The sequence below is a fragment of the Pipistrellus kuhlii genome, unplaced genomic scaffold (genome assembly GCF_014108245.1).
Source record: "Pipistrellus kuhlii isolate mPipKuh1 unplaced genomic scaffold, mPipKuh1.p scaffold_m20_p_25, whole genome shotgun sequence".
Taxonomy (NCBI): Eukaryota; Metazoa; Chordata; class Mammalia; order Chiroptera; family Vespertilionidae; genus Pipistrellus; species Pipistrellus kuhlii.
In genome coordinates this window covers 10,370,589-10,391,949 of record NW_023425524.1, presented here as the reverse complement: position 1 = coordinate 10,391,949, position 21,361 = coordinate 10,370,589, and the positions used below count along the sequence as shown (strand labels likewise).

Sequence of the window (21,361 nt, the reverse complement as noted above, 5' to 3'; positions counted from 1 at the left end):
GGCTCAGTGCACACCTTCAGTTTATTAGAGACTTCCAGAGAAAGCCTTGACCTAAAAGCATCTGAGGGATCACACAGCAGTATTATAACTGGAGGCTAGATCCAGCACTTCCTAATAAAGTGAGTTGCCTTCAGAATTGGTTCCTCTGTCTGATGTAAACTCACCCATGTGTCAGGAGGTTCTGCAGTCACCAGAGCTGTCAATTAGGAGAGGACCAGGGAAGACACACAGAGGTCTGGGGAGCAGTGCATGACTTGGAGAAGCTTTGCAGACAAAGTGATTTCTCATGGCTCTTGGAAACCCATCAAAAAAGCAAGGTGGGAAGTGTGTGAGCTCTCCTCTGTCCTTCAGATGTGAGTGAGGTGAAGGTGGGGCCATAGCCATGTCATTTGCAGGAGGCAACCAGTGGATGTGTTTCTTTCACATTGATGTTTCTCTCTGCCTTTCCCTCTCTTCCACTCTCTAAACCACATGTGTCAAACACAAGGCCCGCGGGCCAAATCCGTCCCGCCAGGCCTTGCAATGTGGCCCGCACCGCGCTGTCATCACTGCACTCCGCTGCGTTTCCATCACAATGACAGTTTATGACTGTTCAGTAAACCATTCGGCCAGCGATTTAGGCTGGATTTTAGATTTTGGCCCCTTCTCTGATTGAGTTCAACACCCCTACTCTAAACAAACAAACAAACAAACAAACAAAAGATTCATTCTTCTGGAGCAAACACTTCTAGTAGGATCTGTGAGACACATGTGAAGTACTTATTTAATTTCTTTAAAAACTCAATCTACTTTGTAAAGAAAAGATTTACTTGACATAAAGGGACTTGGTGAAGGGGAGTACCCCGTCACTGCTGATATGTCATCTGAAAACAGCAAAGTTACCTCCTTCTCAGGTGTTTACAGTGAGAATATGAGGAATTAGAGCCACAGAGAAAGAGAGATTATCAACCCTCAGTGCAGCTGAGAGTTTAAAAGGAAATCCCTGCCCCCAACAGGAAGGTCATAGCCCTCTGCCCTGCTCCTGGAGCTGCTTTTTGTCTTCTGCGTCCTGAACGCCCCCTGGTGTCCTGAGCATTTCCTGCAGCCCAGCCCTGCTGTTTCCCTCAGGAAGGTTTGTGTCTGACTTTCCTTTGCTGTGTGTCTCACACAGTAATACATAGCCGTGTCCTCGGTGGTCACAGAGCTCAGCTGCAGGGTGAACTGGTTCTTGGATGTGTCTCTGGAGATCAAGGTTTGGCTCTTGAGGAAGGGGCTGTACTTAGTGTCTCCGTTATGATTTATGCACTCCATCCACTCAAGCCCCTTCCCTGGGGGCTGGCGGATCCAGCTCCAGCAGTAACCACTGGTTGTGATGGAGTAACCAGAGACAGTGCAGGTGAGGGAGAGGGTCTGCGAGGGCTTCACCAGTCCTGGGCCCACCCCTGAAACTGCAGCTGGGACAGGACACCTGGGGACTAGAAGCATCAGTCCTGTCAGTCACCTGCACTCACAGCCATCCCATGAAACCTATCTGACCAGTGAAATCTTCACCTTGGGGGGCTGTCACCAGGCACAGGAGAAGACCCAGCAGTCTCATCTTCTCCTAGACCACAGCTCTGTCTTCCCAGAGACCTCAGCCTTGGGTGAGGGGAGAGCTGTGAGTCTTCACAACCCAGGAGAGGATTTATCCTGGAGTTGAAGAGAAATTTGCATGTGAGGCAGCCTTTCTTAAAAGTTAGGGCCTGAATTCTGGCTTCACTGGTCATTCTGGGGCCTGTATAGGGGCATCTTTTCCTTTGACCTCACTCAGAATATAAGTCAGGGAAAGGGGGCTACATGGGTCATGAAGCACATTGGAATTAAATAAAAAATAGCCCAAACTTTCTGAGCATAAGAGGAAACTGTGGACTAGATGAGTAGGTTACAGTTTTAATTTATCGTGCATCTTTCAAACAGATGTGAAAATGATTAACATTTGCTCAAACCATTTCTGATTTTCAAAACCTTATTGTATCCACAATTTTCAATTTTTTTCAATTTAATTTTATAGAAAAACTCACTACTGTTGTGAAAAAATATAAATAACAGCTATTATAACTATCATATATTTTGATTTATGATGTTATTTTTATCTGAGAAACTACCTCCAAGCACAGGCAGATGAGAAGTTCTTGATCTGGATTTTTTAAGTTTGGTGGGTTTTGTTTACAGCTCACTATGAAAACTCTTCCTTTTGCAGAGACCCAAATATTTACATCCAAAAAAGTAGTGGTTTTAAGTGGATAAAAGAAAAGAAATAAAAATAGTAATCATAAATGTGCACAACTCAGAATCATTCCTATGTTGAAATGATGATGGAAGGAGATTGACATGTTTTCTCAGTCTAGTGTTACCAGTGATGTTAGGGCTCAGAGGGAGGGAGTGAAGATAATTCCCACCATAGAATTTCTCACAGGAAAGGAAACCTCAACCCTGAGTGTAATCCCTCACTCCCAGCCTCCTTCTGTCCTTCACCTGGTAGGTCAATCTGGTCTGAGGGTGCTGGGTTCTCCCACAAACATATAATGTCCTTAATGTATAATTTTTTACATTTTCCCATCAGACTTAAGATTTAGAAATATATTCTTCATATTTATATCTGTGTTTTAAATTTCTCTATGGAATCTTTAGGAGAGAAATACTTTAATTTTAACCAAGAGTAATTTAACAATATTTTCTTTATTGGGAACTGTTTTTTTGAATTTTGCAAATAACTCCGAGAAAATGCTGAGCCTACAATGTCCATATAAATGGCGACAACAGCTGCAGGGACTGGAGCAAGTTCTGCTACCAGAGGGGAGTGCTGCTGGGAAACTAACCATAAATCTGGAGGTGTCTGTGGAACTGGGTAGGGGAGGAAACTAGATTTATTTGAGGCACATCACAGAAATATGCCTGATGCTCATGGACAGAGTTACTGGGCCTATAGGTTTAAAGCCTCTTCTAGTGAAGGCCCAGAAGAATGTGCATGGCATGGTGGAAACAGCTTGTGTCATTATAGGAAATACAAAAATAATTATGAACAGGAATTATCTATACTAATAAAAGGGTAATGTGCTAATTAAACCAGATAGACTGAATGTCTTCTGGATGTTATTCTGGACAAAGCAACAGTGGCAGGTGCCAAGGCAGAGGTAATTAGGGGTGATTGGGCCTGCAGGGGAGAGCAGTTAATGGTAATCAGACCAGCAGGGGAAAGTAGTTAGGAGTGATCAGGCTGGCAGGCAGAAGGGTTAGGGGTAACCAGGCAGGCAGGCAGAGTAGTTAGGGGTGATCAGGCAGACAGGCAGAGTGGTTAGGGGTGACCAGGCTGGCAGGCAGGTGAGTGGTTAGGAGCCAGTGGTCATGTATTATAAAAGAGATGTCTGACTGCCGGTTTAGGCCAGATCCCAAGTCGGACATCCCCCAGATGGTGCAGGTCAGGTTGAGGGTTCTCCCATTCCCTGTGTACAAATTTCAAGCACTGGGCTTCCAGTTAGAAATAAAATCATTAAAGATCATGCAGTTAGGGATGAAGAGAAATAAGGAACTTATCATTGCAAACTGGTGGAAAGGGGATCCCTGTTTCCTACATGCACATCCTCACAGTGTCTCTGCTAGAAGATAACACCTCCCCAAGTCCAGGAATCTTCACTTGGAAGACGTCTGGTCTATCTGGTTTAATTTTCATATTGCCTAATGCACAGATTCGTGCACTGGTGGGGTTCCTTGGTGTGCCCTGCAGGGATTGGGTCAAAACCGGCAGTCCTATGCCACCTGCTGCTCCTGCTCATTCAGGCCCTGCTATGCCTGTCACCACCATTCAGTAGTCTTGCGGCTGTTCTGTTGTGTCTCCAGACTGTGGCAGCCAGCCATGAGCCCCATGCCTGACATCTGGTGGTTAGCTAAGAGGCACTCCTGCTGTAGGAGCGCACTGACCACAGGGGGCAGCTCCTGCATTGAGCATCTTCCCCCTGGTGGTCAGTGCAGGTCATAGGGACTGGTCAAATGGACACTTAGGCTTTTATATATACAAATATAACTCCTGCTCATAATTATCCGTGTATTTTCTATAGTTACCCAAGCCTTCTCTATCACACCTTGCACTTCCTTCTTGGCCTTCACTGGAGGAGGCTTTAAATCCATACGTCCAGTAACTATTTATCCATGAACACCAGGCATACTTCTGCCATGTCTCAAACAAGTCCAGTTTCCTCACTTCACCCAGTTTCACAGCCATGTCCAGATTATGGTTAGTTTCCTAACAGCAATCCCCTCTGGTGCTATTTAATTTATGATAAAATAAAAATTAAATCTGCCTAATTCATTGGGGTCCCTTTCATGAAATTTCTCAATACTTAGAGGTAAGAGTGGACACCCCTCACTGGAGGAACCATGGTGACTGTTTGTCTGTATAAGGAGCCATAATTTCATTAGACCAAACCCTGTCTCAATCTGTGTATTTTCTATAGTTACACAAGCCTTCTCTATCACACCCTGCACTTCCTTCTTGGCCTTCACTAGAAAAAACAATGTTTTTTCCTAATGTGTGTGATTATTTTTTAAAGAAATGTATATTGTGCCCTGACAGTTTGGCTCAGTGGATAGAATTTCAGCTTGCGGACTGACCAGGTTCGATTCCAGTCAAGGGCATGTACCTTGGTTGATGGCACATCCCTAGGAGCAGCAGTAAGACTACTGAATGGTGGTGACAGGCACAGCAGGGCCTGGATGAGTAGGAGCAGCAGGTGGCATTGGACTGCCGGTTTTGACTCAATCCCTGCAGGGCACATCAAGGGAACTCACCAGTGCACGAATCTGTGCATTAGGCAATATGAAAATTAAACCAAATAGACCAGAAACAATGATGCTTCTCTCTCATTGATGTTTCTAACTCTCTATCTCTCTCCCTTCCTCTCTGTAAAAAAAATCAATAAAATATATTTTTAAAAGAAATGTATATTGTTTGAAGTATTATATAAGTCTCCCTATGCCCCATTGTGCATCATCTTAATCATCATCATTACCATTTTCTTACTTAAAATTGTTCCTCCCATTTTCTATAGATATGGAGGTTGTGCACACACAATGACTTTTTATATGCAAAGAAAGCAGGCATCTTCTCCTTGGCTGTCATTATAAAATTGAAACCCCAAAAGCCCAACTTTAAGTTGACACAAGGCCTTCTAATACCTGGTGACCTTGGATAAAGTACAGATTACAACAAAGAATTTGGAACAGAGAGTTACTGTTACCCAATTGTATTATCACTGTCACTACCTCCATCACCATCACCACCATCATCATCATCATCATCATGATCACCTTCATCATTCTCATCCTCATTATTTTACTGATAATTATTCTTCATATTTTCTGTAGATCTGTTTTTTTTTAACACACAAAATGACACTTTATCTGAACTTTTGCACATTTTGTGTAGCTGTTAAGTAAAATAGTCATACTCTATTTTATTTTTTTGTTTGGCTGCTGACAACTGATGGCTTATTTTGCCTCTTCTCCATCTGCTACACACAGGAAATATGATAAGAAATCATGGTTCTCTCTCTAGATGTTATTGGGATATTGAAACCACTCAGGCCCCTGGAAGCAGAATTCCTTCCCTCCCCCATCACCTTGAAAATAATAAAGCACAAAGCCAGTCTCCTTTTCTGACTCCGTCAAAGCAGGTCTGTCTTGATGAAGGGCCTTTCCTGTTCTTCCCAGATATTGTAATCATGTGCATAATAAATATTCTATGTTCCCGTGGTGTGTGTATCATCAACCTGGGCCTGTGAACCGAGCTTCTGTGGGTCCATCTGCCTTTTTCTGGTGTCACCTACTCTTGGTGCTATGAGCATGATGACAAGTCAATGATTGTAACCATCATGGATCTTTCATCTCTAGCTTTCGGGTAATATTCCTCTGGTGTCTGTCACCCAACATAATTGTGTGCTGCTGCTGGCTAGGACCCTGAGCCATGTGAAGATGAGCTGCACTGTTAAGTCAGCAGAACCTTTGGTTGGATTTAGCTGATTTAGGTCAGAAGATTTGATAGTAGAAGAGGGAAGTTACCAGTCCCCCTATTCCAGTGCTAACCCCTGCTGTAATGCCAAATGTTATAAGGAGAAGGGTTAGCTGAACTGCTCATTTAAGAGGGACAGGATGAAATTAAGCATTTGGTAGAGATAATGAGGACTCAGGAGGCTCTCAAGAGGTAGAGTGTAGACCTGAGAGTCCAGATTAAGAGAGTTCAGTAACAGTAAAAAAAAAAAAAAAATAGCCTTAGCTTCATATTATTCCTTTGCTGTGTAGGAAGCAGTAATTTTATGGTGCTTCTGTGTCCCAGTAAGGGCAGAAGAGTTCTCCTCCTGGGATTAGCCTTGGGTTCCAGGGGCACTCATAAAAAGACAAAATGAGAATTATTAGAAAGATAAAACCAATGATTATTCAGAAATACCAGAGCATCTTGTCTTTAAGAGAAGAAAGCAAGAACTGGACTCTAAAGCAGGGTGTCCCTTCCAAATTGGCTGAAGGGGCTCTTTTTCCATTCTTTACCCTAACCTGTTCTCTAGATTTTTAAGGATGTACAGCTGATCCAAAGAAATAGGTAGTCAGTCAGTAACTGATCTATGGACCTCAAAGACAGTTTTTCCAAGTCCTTGTAGTTGCTTCTGTATTTCTTAGTTTCCTATTTTCCCCAAATCCCCCTTTGGCTGAATTAAGGGAAGGGGTCCACCATATAGAATTTTAAAGGGAGAGAAACCTATTCTGGCTCTCATGGCACAGTGTACTCACCGGAGTACAAGAGACAAGATATCTGCCCATGGTAGGGTTGTCTCTTGGCATAGCTTAGCCACACCCTGCTTTAGAGTCCAAGTCATGCGCTCTACTTTCCCTGAACTCTGAGGCCTGTAAGCTGTATGTAGGTTCCATCTAATTCCTAAAGCCTTAGCTATCTGTTGTACTATTTCTGCTACAAAGTTTTGACACAATCAGACCCTATGGTCAGAGGCATTCCATACTGATGAATTATGTTCTTTAGAAATGCCTTCGTGACTTATCTCACCTTTTCCGTGAGAGTGGAATATGTGTTGACCCAGCCTGAGAAAGTACAAACAAAGACTAGTAGGTATTTATTTCCTTCTGTAAAGTCTACTTCTAAGTCCTCAAAGGGAGTTTGCCCACAGCGCTGAACTTCTATCAGTCCCACAGGACCCTGTTTGTCATTGTTCTGCACACAGAGGAGGCAACGCTTAGAAACTGTGGCACACAAGGAGGGAAGATAGGCAATTAGGTAATATCTACCTAACAAAATTCTACAGCAGTCTTCCTAAATGAGTAAGTTCATGCTGCTGGAGGACTACCTTATGGGTAACTGTTCTGGGACATAGACAACTATGATCTGGGAGTATCCACCAACCTTCTTTTGTTCTTCTTGTTGGGCCCATTCCTCCTCCTGAGGAGTGTATTTTGGAGGTTCAGGTAATTCGGGGGCCAACAAGAGACAGAGGGAGGCAGTGTTTCCAGACTTTTCAGATCTTCTAGGCTAGTAGGAGGAGCACTTGGTGCTGCCTGTGGCTCAGATGGAGGTGGTAAAAGTGGTGAGACTTCCTCAGGAGGCTTAACTTCCTTCTGAGGGACCTGCTTCTTTTCTCCTGTCTCTTTTTTCTTTGCTTGATCCTACTCTACCTGCCTCTCCTTAGCCTGCTGCTGCCCTGCCTACCACTTTACTTCTGCTACTAAAACTTTTCTCTGCCCCTTATTGCACACTCAGAACCGAACCCAAGGTGGAAAGGTTTGAGCAATTTCTAACCATCAGTCTATGTAGAGAAACTGATCTGGGTGTCCAGGGTCTCCTGTGACTACATTCCAGACCGCCCAGACCAATCCTTCATCTAAAGAGCCAGCTGACCTCGAAGGCTGGCCATTCTATTTCATAGAATTTCCTCAGTGTTTGGGGTTCATTTTAATACAATAGTCCCCATTGAAACCCCTTTTAAAATTTTTTCAACATGCAATTGAGAACAGTGGGTTTACTCTGCCCTGAACACATGATGATTGGTGGCTAAAGACAGACAAGGGAGATGACCCTGCTAGCAGTTCTCAACCCACAGGTTTAGAATCACTGCTGTAGTGCCTAAGACCATCAGAAAACACAGATATTTACATTATGGTTCATTAACAGTAGCAAAATTACAATTATGAAGTAGCAACAAAAATAATTTTATGGTTGGGGGTCACCACAACATGAGGAACTGTATTAAAAAGGTTAACCACTGTTCTAGAGCCTCATGGTTAGGAGAATACTGTCTCTGATCTGTATGAGGCTTTCTGCAGGATCAGGAAGGCATGGGAAAGGAACCACTTACCCAGACTACACCTTAAAAGCTGAGAAAAAGATCTCTTTCTTGGCTTCCCAGACATGCTAATAAGGGCTACAGCCTCTGAGGATGGTTTACCAGGGTTTGGGAGGAGTACAGAGAAGGTGGCTCCAGCATCAGGGAAGAAATTAATTTCCTTTCCCCCCACTGTCAGTCTTCCCTGGGGCTCCTAAGTGGGGGTGGCAGTCCTCTGAGGAGCGGGATTGAGAGCCCCCGAGCCTCATCAGTCCTGTTGGGCCAGCTGGTTGACAGCTCCACCCCAAGGGAAGGGACCTCCATCTCCAGGGGAAGTCTGACTTACAGTGGTCTCCTTGGCAGGTAGAATAGGACTTCAGGAGTCTACCATGCCCCTTGGAATAATTCCGGTGTGTAAGTCCAACCTGTCTACAGTTGTAGCAGTTGACTGGGACTGACTGCCTCTGGGATCTAACTGAAGACTACAGCACAAAGAGCCTTGGTTCTGGCCTGGCTTCCTCTGTTTATCCTTTTTCCTCATTCTGGTATTTATTATAGAACACAGAGGTGGTAACTTTCAGGAGATTTTTAAAGTACTCTTGAGACCAATAGCCAATTCTTGTAACCTCCTGATGTCTGGGATAGCCAGAGTGATAAATTTGTCCTTTAAAATTAGTTGTCCCAAGTCTGAATTGGGGGTAATGTTCATATGCTTAACCAAAAGCCTCCCCAAGCCTTCCAAAGAGGCCTAGGCATTTTCATTATTCCCTTGATTAATGGTGGTTAATTTAGAGTAGTTGACAGGCTCTGTTCTACTCTGTCTGAAGCCTTCTATAATACAAAACTAGCAGTGCTTTATTTTCTGTTTTAGGATCTCATTGAGGGTCTATGGAGGGAATTGTTCCTTGTCCTATTAAGAAATCTCTATTTCTTTCCTCAGAATTCTATATTCCCCTGGCATAACCAAGAAGGTGATCATTCTCAAATTCTCTTTCTTTTTCTAGTATACCCTGCCTTTCAGTGGCTGAGAGGGTCAGGTTTAATATGAGCATGATGTCTCTATATGAAAGATCAAATACTTGAATGAGGTTTTTGAAGACCTCATTATATTTGTCAGGCCCTTCTGAGAACTTTTCTAAATAGTTTTTAATTTTCCTCAAGTCACGGTGTGAGAAGAGGAGCTGGACTAAAGTATGACCTGGCCCTTTATCCAGGACTAAGTCAATCTTATGGCAAGTTAAGATTGACTTAGTCCTGGGCAGGGACATGGCCTCCACCTTCTTCCTCAGTAGACTTGGTTTGTTATTGCCAGGTGCAAAGGATTAAATTTACAGTTTCCCACCTGTCTTTAGCTTGTCCCCATAGAGTAAAGAAAGCTTGGACTTATAGGACTTCCATTACTTTCTATTATTTTTTCCTATTGAAAACTTTTCTCTGGGGTTAGGCTTTACTAATCCATTCTTCTAGTTGGTACTTGAGGACAAACGTAAGTGTCAATCAGGCTCTATTTCTTTAAGGTTTGTAGGTCAAACTTATATGGGCTCCTTTTTGTTGTTATTGTTGTTTTTGTTTGTTTTTTTGTTTAATATAATGTGGATGGCACGCTTCCCATTAAAAGAAAAGAAGGAGAGAGAAAACAAAACATACAAGGATGTTTCCTATATCCCTTGTGCTTGCAAAGAAGTCCTTACCAGTGGGGCATCCCCCACTTGGCCAAGGCTGAAGGGAGTCCCCACTCTCAAACTAGGAGTGAGGGGTACCTTGCCAATGTACAATCGCAAACAATACTGTGGGGTGGACTAACTGCATACCAAGATGGTGACGACCTGAGCTCAAGCAGAAGCCACCCTCCTGCCTCCCTATCTGTGGAGGAAGTGTGCATAAACCCGTGTTCTGTTCCATCATAAACAGTTCTCGGTAGTTGGAAGTGTCTGAGATGGTTCTCATGTTTCTGAAGTACTCATTGAATTGGATGGTTAAGTATCTTCTGACCTGAATTTCTGAGGTGTTTACTCTGGGATGAGAACTTAAGATGGTTTACACAGTACTCAGAACCCTGGTTTGGCCAATATCCAGTGATCTGAGTAAAGTATAAGCAGTTCCAGTCCCCTTCCTTATATGCCCTTCATCCTTAATGGATTTATCTTCTGCCTGATTCTTAGGGAAAGGATGAAATCTCTTTCTGGCCAAATTCAGTACTTTAAACTTTCTTCTCACTGGCTTAACTATTTATATCTGCTGAATCTTAATTTCTCTTGTTTTACTTTCAAACTTTACAAATGACACCTTATATATTTTACTTTCTTTTACACTGGGCAACCAATTTGGTTTCTTTCCTGCTGAGAGAGGAACATGTTAGTTGACTTTACAGGAAAAAGGCACACCTTTTTAGTTTTTATTAATGGTGAATATTGTTTTATATATTTTATTGATTGTTTACAGAGAGGAAGGTAGAGGGAGAGAGAGTTAGAAACATCGATGAGAGAGAAACAGCAATCAGCTGCTTCCTGCACACCTCCTATTGGGGATGTGCCCACAATCCAGGTACATGCCCTTGACTGGAATTGAACCTGGGTCCTTTCAGTCTGCAGACTAATACTCTATCCACTGAGCCAAAAATGGTCAGGGCAATGGTGAATATTGGTAGAAGAGATTTTTAAACTTTCCCTTTTAAGCTTAAATTTACCCCTTAATTTTTAGGACTTATCTATATATTTTACTCAGGTATGCTGGAAGGGGTTACCACCTGCTATATATACTTTATAATTCCCTGGAGTTCTGCAAACCCCTTTTAGTTCAAAGAAACTAGTTCAAATTTCTAGTCAATGATTTGGGGGGGGGGGGGGGGAGCAAGAAGACATTCCTCCGCAGAAGCAAGAAGACAATAGAATCCAGAAAGTTGAAGATAATGTAAGAAACCCCTGGGGCAACTTCAAGCGAACTAACATCAGAATTATGGGGATCCCCAAAGAAGAGAGAGAGCAAGATACCGAAAACATATTGGAAGAAATAGTAACAGAAAACTTCCCCCACCTGGTGAAAGAATTAGACTTACAAGTCCAGGAAGCACACAGAACCCCAAACAAAAGGAATCCAAAGAGGAACACACCAAGACATATCATAATTAAAATTCCCAGAGCAAAACACAAAGAGAGAATATTAAAAGCAGCAAGAGCAAGGCAGGTAGTTACCTATAAAGGAGCACCCATACAATTGTCAGCTGGTTTCTCAACAGAAACCATGCAGGCCAGACGGGAATGGCAAGAAATATTCAAGGTGATAAATAGCAAGAAGGAGAGATAAAAAGCTTCACACACACACACACACACACACACACACACACACACAAAATTGCTAAAGGCTGTTCTTTAGGAAGAGGAAGAAAATAAAGATAAAAATTATGAACAACAAATACATTACTATCAACAAGTGAATCTAAAAATCAAGGGAATTAAAAAAATCTGATGAACAATAGTAACTGGTGAATACAATAGAATCAGAGGTATGGAAGGGGAGTGAACTGACGAATCTGGAGAAAAAAGGGAGTGGGGAGTGTGGGAAGAGACTGAACATAAACTGTGCACCTATAGATGAGGTCAATGGAGTGTGGAAAGGGCATAGGTAGGGTGGGAACCTGGTGGAGGGGAGCAATGGAGAAAAAAATAAGGAACATTTGTAATAATATAAATAATAAAGATTTATTTAAAAAAAAATTTAAATACCAGGGATAGGCCGTTATTGCGGCTCCTGGTCACCCACGTTTGTCCCACTAAGTCTAAACAGATAATCAATTAATTAGGGCATAATTGGGATAAAGAGAGAGAAACATTAATGATGAGAGAGAATCATTGATCAGCTGCCTCCTGCATGCCTTCTACTGGGGATCCAGGCATGTGCCCTGATCTGGCATTGAACTATGACTTCCTGGTTCATAGATCGACATTCAAGTGTTAGGGGCAGAAATAGAATACTAGGGACTAATTATCCTATATAATAAAATAGTAATATGTAAATTAGCCATCACTCCGTGACAAAAATGGCAGCATTCATAGCACACGCTGGTGGCATTGCCCAGGCAATGGGAGTCCAGTATCTGCTTCTTGGCTATGGAGGGAAGGGAGGGGTCTCTAGCCAGACTTAAGGCTCTTTGTAGATTTATTACTCCTGTTTCAAGCATGTTCTTAGACATAACCCTAGGTTATCATTCTTAATTTCCAGAGTTTGATTCATCGTTTACAGTGGTTCAATCTAATTCATTATGAAGTTCAAGTGTGTACTCATTCAGACAGGAAAAATAAATGAAAATATTATCACACTCACTTCTCAGCTCTTTGAACACAAGTACCCAGGGACAAAATTGCGTCCTTTAGAAGTGACACCCATTTGAACATTTATTCTAGTGATTAAGCACATTTCTAAATATTTTCCTAGTCTGTCCTTGTCTGTCTCAGTTTTACTCACAATTTTAGTCTATTGAATAAAGCTCATTCATTTTCAATCTCAAGTGTTAACACACTATAACACTTACCTGTACCTTAACGCCAAACCTAAGCCTACTCTAAACCCTAACCCTATCCTCAGTCTGATCTCTAGCTCTAACCCCAATGCTTACCATAATGCTAGACCTAATTTTAACCCTAGCCTCAACCCTAACCCTAACCCTAGTGCTTTTCTTGATGACATTAGCACGCCCAGTATGTTCCCTGACCCAAAGCATTTTCACTTGAACACTTGAGGTTGTCCATATGACTCCTCCTTCTGAATGATGTCAGCACTTCCGGTTTAGATGCTGAACCAAAATTCTTTCAAAAACGGCAGTACATTGGCCAGAAATACATATGTAATCAGTATCCAAGTAGCCTCTCTGGTCTTTGAACATGATTTCCTGTATTTAAACATTATGTAACTGATATTAAGGCTCTTTGTTGATGTATTCCTTCTGTATCAAGCATGTTGTTAGACATTACCCTAGGTTATCATTGTTAATTTCCAGAGATTGATTCATCTTTTCTAGTGGTTCAAGCTCATTCATTAATGATAACATTATCACACTCATTTCTCAGCTCTTTGAACACTTACCTGTACCCTAACGCTAAACCTAAGCACTATCCCTAACCTGAGCTTGATCTAGCCCTAATCCAAATGCTAACTCTAATCCTATACCTAATGCTAACCCTAGCCCTAACCCTAATCCTCATCCTATCCTTGATGACATCCACACTCCCAGAATGTCCCCTGTCTCTAAAAGTTCCTACTTGAGCACTTGAGGTTGTCCACGTGGCCCCTCCCTCTGAATGATGTCAGCACTTCCAGTTTAAATGCTGAACCAAAATTCTTTCAATAATGGCAATACATGGCCAGAAATACACATGTAATCAGTATCCAAGTAGCCTCTCTGGTCTTTGAACATGATTTCCCTGTATTTAAACATTGTGTAATTGATATTAAGGCTCTTTGTTATCATTGTTAATTTCTAGAGATTGATTCATCTTTTAGAGTGGTTCAAGCTCATTCATTGTACTCTCCAATTGTTTACTCATACAGATGGAAATAATAAATTATAACATTATCATACTCAGCTCTTTTAACACAAGTACCCAGGGACAAAATGGTGTCCTTTAGAAGTGACACCCATTTGAACATGTATTCTAGTGATTAAGCACATTTCTAAATATTTTCATAGTCTGTCCTTGTCTGTCTCAGTTTTACTCACAATTTTGTCCATTAAATGAAGCTCATTCATTTTCAATCTCAAATGTTAATTCAGTATAACCCTTACCTGTACCCTAACCCTAAACCTAAACCTACTCTAAACTCTTACCCTAACTTGAACTTGATCTCTAGCCCTAACACAAATGCTAACCCTAATCCTAGACCTAATGCTAACCCTAGCCCTAAACCTAACCCTAATCCTAGTGCTATCCTTGATGACATCAGCACTCCCAGCATGTTCCTTGGCCCAAACCATTTTCACCTGAGCACTTGAGCTAGTCCATGTGGCCCCCCTCTCTTGAAACTTGCAATTTAGAGTATGCCAGGATCCTTTACATGGGGTTTTCTAAAGACTTATATGCATGAAAGTAAAGCAGTGACTGTCTAATATGACAAAATTCAAAAGTGACATGGTTATCAATTTGTTTAAAATGCAATTGACAAAACCTTTACTTTATAATATTCTGAGACAACAGCCTTCTAGTACAACAAACATTTTGCATATAAAATACATGTGTTGCATTGCTTATTACCGATGGTGTATAAAACATTGAAACAATTTATAAATCCCAAAAAATGAAAGGTAAAACACCAGAGTGTCACTGCCAGACACAGAGAATTATCATCCTTGCCCCTTTTCCCTTACTGGATATGTGCTATTTCTAAAAATTTCCTGTTTGAACTTGGCTGTGAATTTGTGTAAGTCATTTTCTGAAGCAGACTGAAACTTCTTATAATATTCAAAGTATATGTATCTAAACATAATAGTATTGCTATTAATTTTATTTAGAAAAGTTTCCTTAAGCAATTTATAGTATATTGAATTAATCTAATTTAGTTAAAAAATATTTCTTTGTAAAGAGAGAGAGTAGATCTTTGTGTAACATCAAGGCCCTTGAGATGTCACAAAGTTATCTCTCAGTTAATTCCTTGAAATATTACACTCAAATAAAGCTTCCAAATATACCCAATTTAAAGATTATCAAAGCTTAAACCAATTTTAACATAAAGATTTGGTCCAGACCACAGAATTAATTATTTTCAATTTGGCCACAAATATTTCTATCTTAGTAATGTTCCAGATATAATATTCGTTGAACTGTAGAGAAAATGCTGTGGGGGGACTTAAGCATTTAAAGGTAAAAATTGGCCTCCATGACGAAATCGGTTTGGCTCAGTGGATGGAGCTGGCCACACCTCATGCAGGGTGGGGAACCCCACTGGGGTGCCTGGCCAGCCTGGGTAAGGGGCTGAGAGCTGTTTTCAGGCTGCCCAAGCTCGCCAGTCACCCAGGGTCTCAGCCCCTCCTTCAGCTGTGTTCAGGGCGAGTGGGAAGCTTGGCTTTCTCCATTACCAGGGGCAACCTAAGCCTTTGCTTACTCCAGCTTTGTGGCCGTTGCCATCTTTATTGGGTTAATTTTCATATGGTACTCACTTCTGATTGACTGGTGGGCATAGTGGAGTGATGATCAATTTTCACACTTCTCTTTTATTAGTGCAATCTTGAAGCCTGGTGCAAAAAATTAATGCATGGGGGGGGGTAGCGGGGGGGCAGGGGGGAGTCCCTCAGCCTGGCCCATACTCTCTCCAATTAGGGATCTCTTGCAATCTGGAACTGCTGGCTCCCTAACACTCACCTGCCCACCTGCCTGATCACTCCCTAACTGCTCCCTTGCCAACTACTCCCCTGCTGTCCTGTCTGCTCCCTTTCTGCTCCCCTGCTTGCCTGGTCAACCCCTAACTGGCCAGAAGGAAGTCAGATGCCTGGAAGATGTCTGGAAGATGCCCGGTCTAATTAACATATTACCCTTTTATTACAATAGATTGACATCAGAGAGGAAGGATGAGGGAGAAAGAGACAGAACCATCAATGATGAGAGAGAATCATTGATTGGCTGCCTCCTGCACACTCCACGTGGGGGATGTTGCCTACAACCTGGGCATGTGCCTGCACTGACTGGGAATCAAACAATGACCTCCTGGTTCATAAGTTGATGCCCAACCCCTGAGCCACACTGGCCAGGCTGTTCCTCCACTTTTAGGATTCACAGAGCTCCTGTATACCTGGGCTCTGGTCAGTGGGGCACTGACAACATTATAGATGACTGAGCTCCAGCTCTTTCCTGACTGCCCTCTGACCCCAGTGGCCATGGGCTTATACACCACAATTCTCTGGAGCTCATGGCCCCCTGGAGGTTTCCTCAGCACAGGTGTGAGATGTTGAAGGTGCTCTGAGGACAGTGGTCAGCTGTGTCTCCACCTGACATAGGTGGAGCCCCAATAGCCTGACATAACACTTGAGTACTGCACGTGGGCTCATCAGGGTGGCTGAGTCCAGGTTCAGGTCACCTGAGTGTCTCTGGCCCTGGTGTCTCAAGGAGGGTCTGGCAAAGGAGATGGTTATGAGGGGATGGCATGAGGGTGCATTTAAGGCAAAACCTATTAGGTGGGAAGGAGAGGGCTGAGTGCAGCCACACAGTACGTCCTACCTAGGCCCGATGGGATGAGATTGTGGGTGGCAGGGGAAGAGGCTGAGGATAAGATGGTGTCTGTGGAGCCTGGAGGCACAGCAAAGGTGGGTGGGGAACATGTCTTCATCAGCAGGCTCTAGGATCCAGTGGATTCTCCACAAAAAGAGACAGGTGTTGGGACCAGGTTCTGAGACTCATGGGGAAGAGGGCTTTTGAGGGCTGTGACAGGCTCCATCACTGGGCCTGCTTCCGGCCTCCATCCCACAACATCCTGAGAGCTGGGCACTTCTACCAGGTTCACACAGTGGCAATGCCCACAAATTATGATCCTAATACACCATGTGATTCCAAATCAGTGAAAGGCTCATGATTAACTGCCCCAAAGGGCTCCTCCTGGCTGATGACCCTCAGGTGAGGTTTGGGGCCTGGAGCCCCTGATCCCGGCTCAGCACTACATGGGAGGCTGGGGGACATCCCTCTCAGTGAGGAGGGCATGCATACTTACAATGTTTTCTTTGTCAACCCAGAAAGTGACCAACAGGGACATGGTCAGAAGAAGGGCACATATTAGAAGTCGACCAGATCTGAAAACACAGCCACTTCCTACTTTTTTGCCTGCAGAGAATCTAATTAAAGACACAAGGAAGCAAGCAGGAACTTTCACAGGGACAATAGGAGGGAAGAAAGCATTGATCCCAATAGGAAACCTACAAAACCCTTCCAAGGACAGCTTCTGAACTGGGACCTGGGTTTGCTGGTCATGAACGCCCCCTGGTGTCCTGAGCGCCCACTGCAGCCCAGCCCTGCTGCCTCCTCAGGGAGGTTTGTGTCTGGGCTTACACTGACTTCCCCTCACTGTGTCTCTTGCACAGTAATACATGGCTGTGTCCTCAGCTCTCAGGCTGTTCATTTGCAGATACAACGTGTTCTTGGCATTGTCCCTGGACATGGTGAATCGGCCTTTCACAGAGTCTGCATAGTGTGTGCTACCACCATTACCAGTAATAGCACAAATTCGCTCCAGTCCCTTCCCTGGAGCCTGACGGACCCAGTTCATATGGTAACTACTGAAGGTGAATCCAGAGGCTACACAGGATAGTCTCAGAGACCCCCCAGGCTGCACCAAGCCTGCCCCAGACTCCACCAGCTTCACCTCACACTGGACACCTGCAAACAGAGACACAAGATGGACTTAGAATCACATGAAAGCAAAAGCAGGCCCAAGAACAGGTCTCAGCACTCTCCATTCCTGAGAATGACCTTGGAGAATGATCAGGAGGAAAACAAAGCTTGGCACCAAGTCCATGGTGGAGCCACTGGGATGCTATCTCAGGCACATCAGTTCTGGGTGTCTCCCAACATGCCAGGCAGGGCCCTCCTTTATGAGCAAAAGGAGCACCCCATTTGCATGGAGTCTGGATATAAGGGTGCAGCCGTGAGCCTGGGCTGCATGCCTGACCTTGTCACCCTAGGAGTGACCACAGATGGGATAGGACTCAAGGATACTAGTGACAAGGGTCCTGACCCTTCTTCCTTCCCTGAGACCAGTCACTTTGATCCCATACCTTTGGGCGAAGCTTCCAGGATTAAGAGTCTTCAAACATTTGGATTTTGATGAGGACTCAGAGATGCTGCCCCAGAGGCACGTGGATGGGGCTTCCTCTCGCTCTCCTTCACCCGCCGTGGGCCATGTTGCCTTTCTGGGGTTTGGGAATAAGAATTTGCTTTGGAATGATGCTTTTATTTGATAATTATTGGCCCAAAATTCATGCACTTTAAAAGGAAACTAATTAGAGGAAATATTTTAATATTGCTAGCTTCCCTTTCTTTATAATAAAAGTGTCAGAGATGAAAATTAGTAAAATGTATATGAAAGTCTCCCTTCTGTCAGAATCAAGTCTCTACCCATTTGCATGTGCTTCAAAATCACTTGAGACCCAGACTCGGCCGGCCTCACCCCCATCAAGCCTCACAGGGTGGGGATGGGGGGAGTCTCAGGTCCCTTGGTCCAATGCCAAGTGGGAGGCATGGCCTGAGGTCCCCTGCTGCAGCCTCAGGGGGGGCATAGCAACAGGTCTCCAAGCCCCCATGCCAGCTGGGGTGTGGCCATAGGTCCCCTAGCCCCAGTGTTACAGAGTTCCTGAACAATCAAACAATGCAGGAGGAGAGTTTGGAGAGACCCATTTTATTCATTGCGTGATGGGCTTAGAGAAAATGAATTCAAATTCAAAGCAAGGCTACAAGCAGAACTTCCCTTTTTATTAAAGAGCCAGCCTTATGTGCACTTAGTGATTACTTCAATGCTGGCCTTGAAAACAATACAGTTCTGTCCAATTAAAAAAAATGCACCTGGCATGGCATTGAAATTATGGGCATATCTAGTCTCTGGCCTACAAGGTCATACAGTTAAGTTTATCTTCATCATTCCTCAAACAGGCTAGAGCAGACTAGAAAGCAACATTTTATCTAAGAAAAACAGCAGAAAATTCCAAATAGCAGTTTGTTACAAAATAGGGGTTTTTCTTCTCACCAGCATAATGGCATGATGGCATGACAACCATTTGCATATTAGCTCTTTATTATATAGGATGACAGATTGTCTTTGTTATTTTCCCCAATCACATATCACACACAGGAATATGTAACAGGATAATGCATGGGTCCCTGCTGCCTGTCACTACTTGAGCCAATTAGGCAGAGACATGGTTGGATCATATTGTATATGAGCCTTTATTCCAATGCTCCAGGCAATATGGGAGAGCAACTGGTCATTTATAAAAACCTGCTATGCATCCCCCATAAGCCAGCTGTTTCTCTCTATATATAAAAGCCTAGCAACTGGAATGGTGGAATGAATGGAAGGACCAGAACAACCCATGACTATGATGTACATTGTGGCCACCAACCACTCTGACCTGAGATCTAATCACCCCTCCAAACCCAGCTGGCTTGGCCCCCAATTATCCCCCAACACCCTGATCAGGAGTGGGGCTGGCCAGCCAACTGCTCATGGCCCCTCCCCACTGCTGGCTGGGCCAAAGGGGCCGCAATCCTAGAAGGCCTATGGGACCCCACTTCTATGAGAATTCCTGTACCAGGTCTCTAGTATTGAATAAAATGAACAGGACAAAAGCTTACACGGGAAGTAGCCAAAGGCTGTGCTAAAGGGGCCTTTGACAGGGAGAAGAGGGCTGGGGTCTTCCACTGGCTGGCAGACTGCTTCCCACAGCGAAGTCGTGAATCTCTCCCTGATAATCGGCAGCTCCAGATGGGAAGAAGGGCTGCACTTGCAGGTGAGCTCCCAGGAACCTGTGGGCTGCCAGCCAGGTGAGAACGTGCTTTTTCAATCAGAATGAACATTGAATGTGTGCAAGTGATGAGAGAGGAGAGGCTGAGCTGGAACCTGTGGCCACAGCCTCCGTCTCAAACCTGCTGTCCCTGTCACAAGCCCACAGCTGCATGCCCGAAACCACAGATTTCACTCAACTTCCCTGTTATTCGTGTGCAAAAGGCCTGTATTTCCAGCCTCTCAACGTGAGAGAGTTTCCATCCTTTAAAATGGAACCCTGGCTGATGTGGCTCAGTGGTTGGACCATTAGCCAGTGCATCAAAAGATGTGAACTCTTTAGAACTCATCCTGGCAAGTTGGCAGGTTTTTAATAACTGTGTGCCCTTTCCTCTGCACATGAGGAATAAACATATATGAGTGGATGTCTTAAATGAAAAAAAGTTAATATGTTGATGTAAGAAATGTGCAGAAATGGAGAGAATATATTATAAGACTTTTTTGGAGCCAAACTGATGACAACTGTTGGGCAACAAGACCTCAAATGCACGAAGAATAACCATTTGAAGCTGCATTTGTGCATTTGTAATTCAGGAAGGAAGGTGAGGAAGGTGACAGGGAGGACTGAGAGAGCTAGGCGGGGAATGGAAGACATGATCCTTTACAAGGTTTGCTCTCACTATCTCTCTATTAACATCTTTATTGTTAAAAGTATTACACAGGTTCCCCTTTCCCCCCATTAACTCTTCCAGCCCACTCCCATTCCCCTCCTCCACACTCTCCACCCCATTGTCTGTGTCCAGGAATTAGACATCTTTGCATAAAGTTCATAGGTTGATCTCTTCCCAACCACCCTCCCCTGCCTTCCCTCTGACATTCCATAGTCTGTTCCTGCTTCTATGTCTCTGGGTCTGTTTTTGTTCATCAGTTTATTTCCTTCATTAGAAATGCAGACTGGTGCAATTATACTGAAAACATATGGAGGTTTCTTAAAAAATTAGAAATGAACTCCCGTGTGGCCAGTGACCCTACTTCTAGGAATACATCCTAAGAAACCTCGACACTCATCAGAAAGGACATATGTCGCTCTCCCTCTCCTTTCCTCGGCCTCCTGCTGCTCATGTGCTCTCACAGGCGCTAGGCTTGGGGAACAGTTGTTTTGGGGGGATAGAGAGGGCAGCGCCTCGCTGCCCTCTCTAGAGCTCATCAAGCATCCAGAGTCCAGCACTGAGTTTCAGACCCTCGGAGCTGGGCAGAGAGGTCACAAGGAGTGTGTGGTGAACCGGAGGAAGCGAGGGGTAGGGTGGTTTTTGCATTTGTGAAGTTTAGGTCAGCTTATGCGTCTATGAATATCTACTGCGCGTAGGAGCGGGATCTGCTCAGACCTTTTGGTCCGAGATCCAACGGAACAGCATTTCTTGGGGAACCTCCAGGTTGTGCGCTGGCGGTGTGCGCACTGGGCCTTTCTGTGCGGCTCCTGGGAGAAGCTTGCTCACGGTCCAGTGGAGCAGAAGCCGTTCATGACCACAGCTCAGCAGCTGCCCCAGCCCGGGGCT

At 43.9% G+C, this 21,361-nt stretch overlaps 2 long non-coding RNA genes and 1 gene segment (V, D, J or C); 1 reads left to right on the top strand and 2 right to left on the bottom strand.

The window, feature by feature from the left end:
• Positions 1-1,276: 1,276 nt before the first annotated feature.
• LOC123653011 lies at positions 1,277-1,666 on the bottom strand. The gene is made up of 2 exons (XR_006742636.1): positions 1,531-1,666; positions 1,277-1,447 (listed from the first exon to the last, which is right to left on the bottom strand). It is a non-coding gene; the product is annotated as an uncharacterized LOC123653011 (long non-coding RNA).
• LOC123653012 lies at positions 1,362-18,169 on the top strand. Its single transcript, XR_006742637.1, has 3 exons — positions 1,362-1,466; positions 10,779-10,786; positions 18,160-18,169. It is a non-coding gene; the product is annotated as an uncharacterized LOC123653012 (long non-coding RNA).
• On the bottom strand, positions 17,131-17,867 carry LOC123653010. The segment is given in 2 exon segments: positions 17,131-17,686; positions 17,780-17,867. Coding segments are annotated over 2 exon segments (399 nt in total).
• Positions 18,170-21,361: the final 3,192 nt, after the last annotated feature.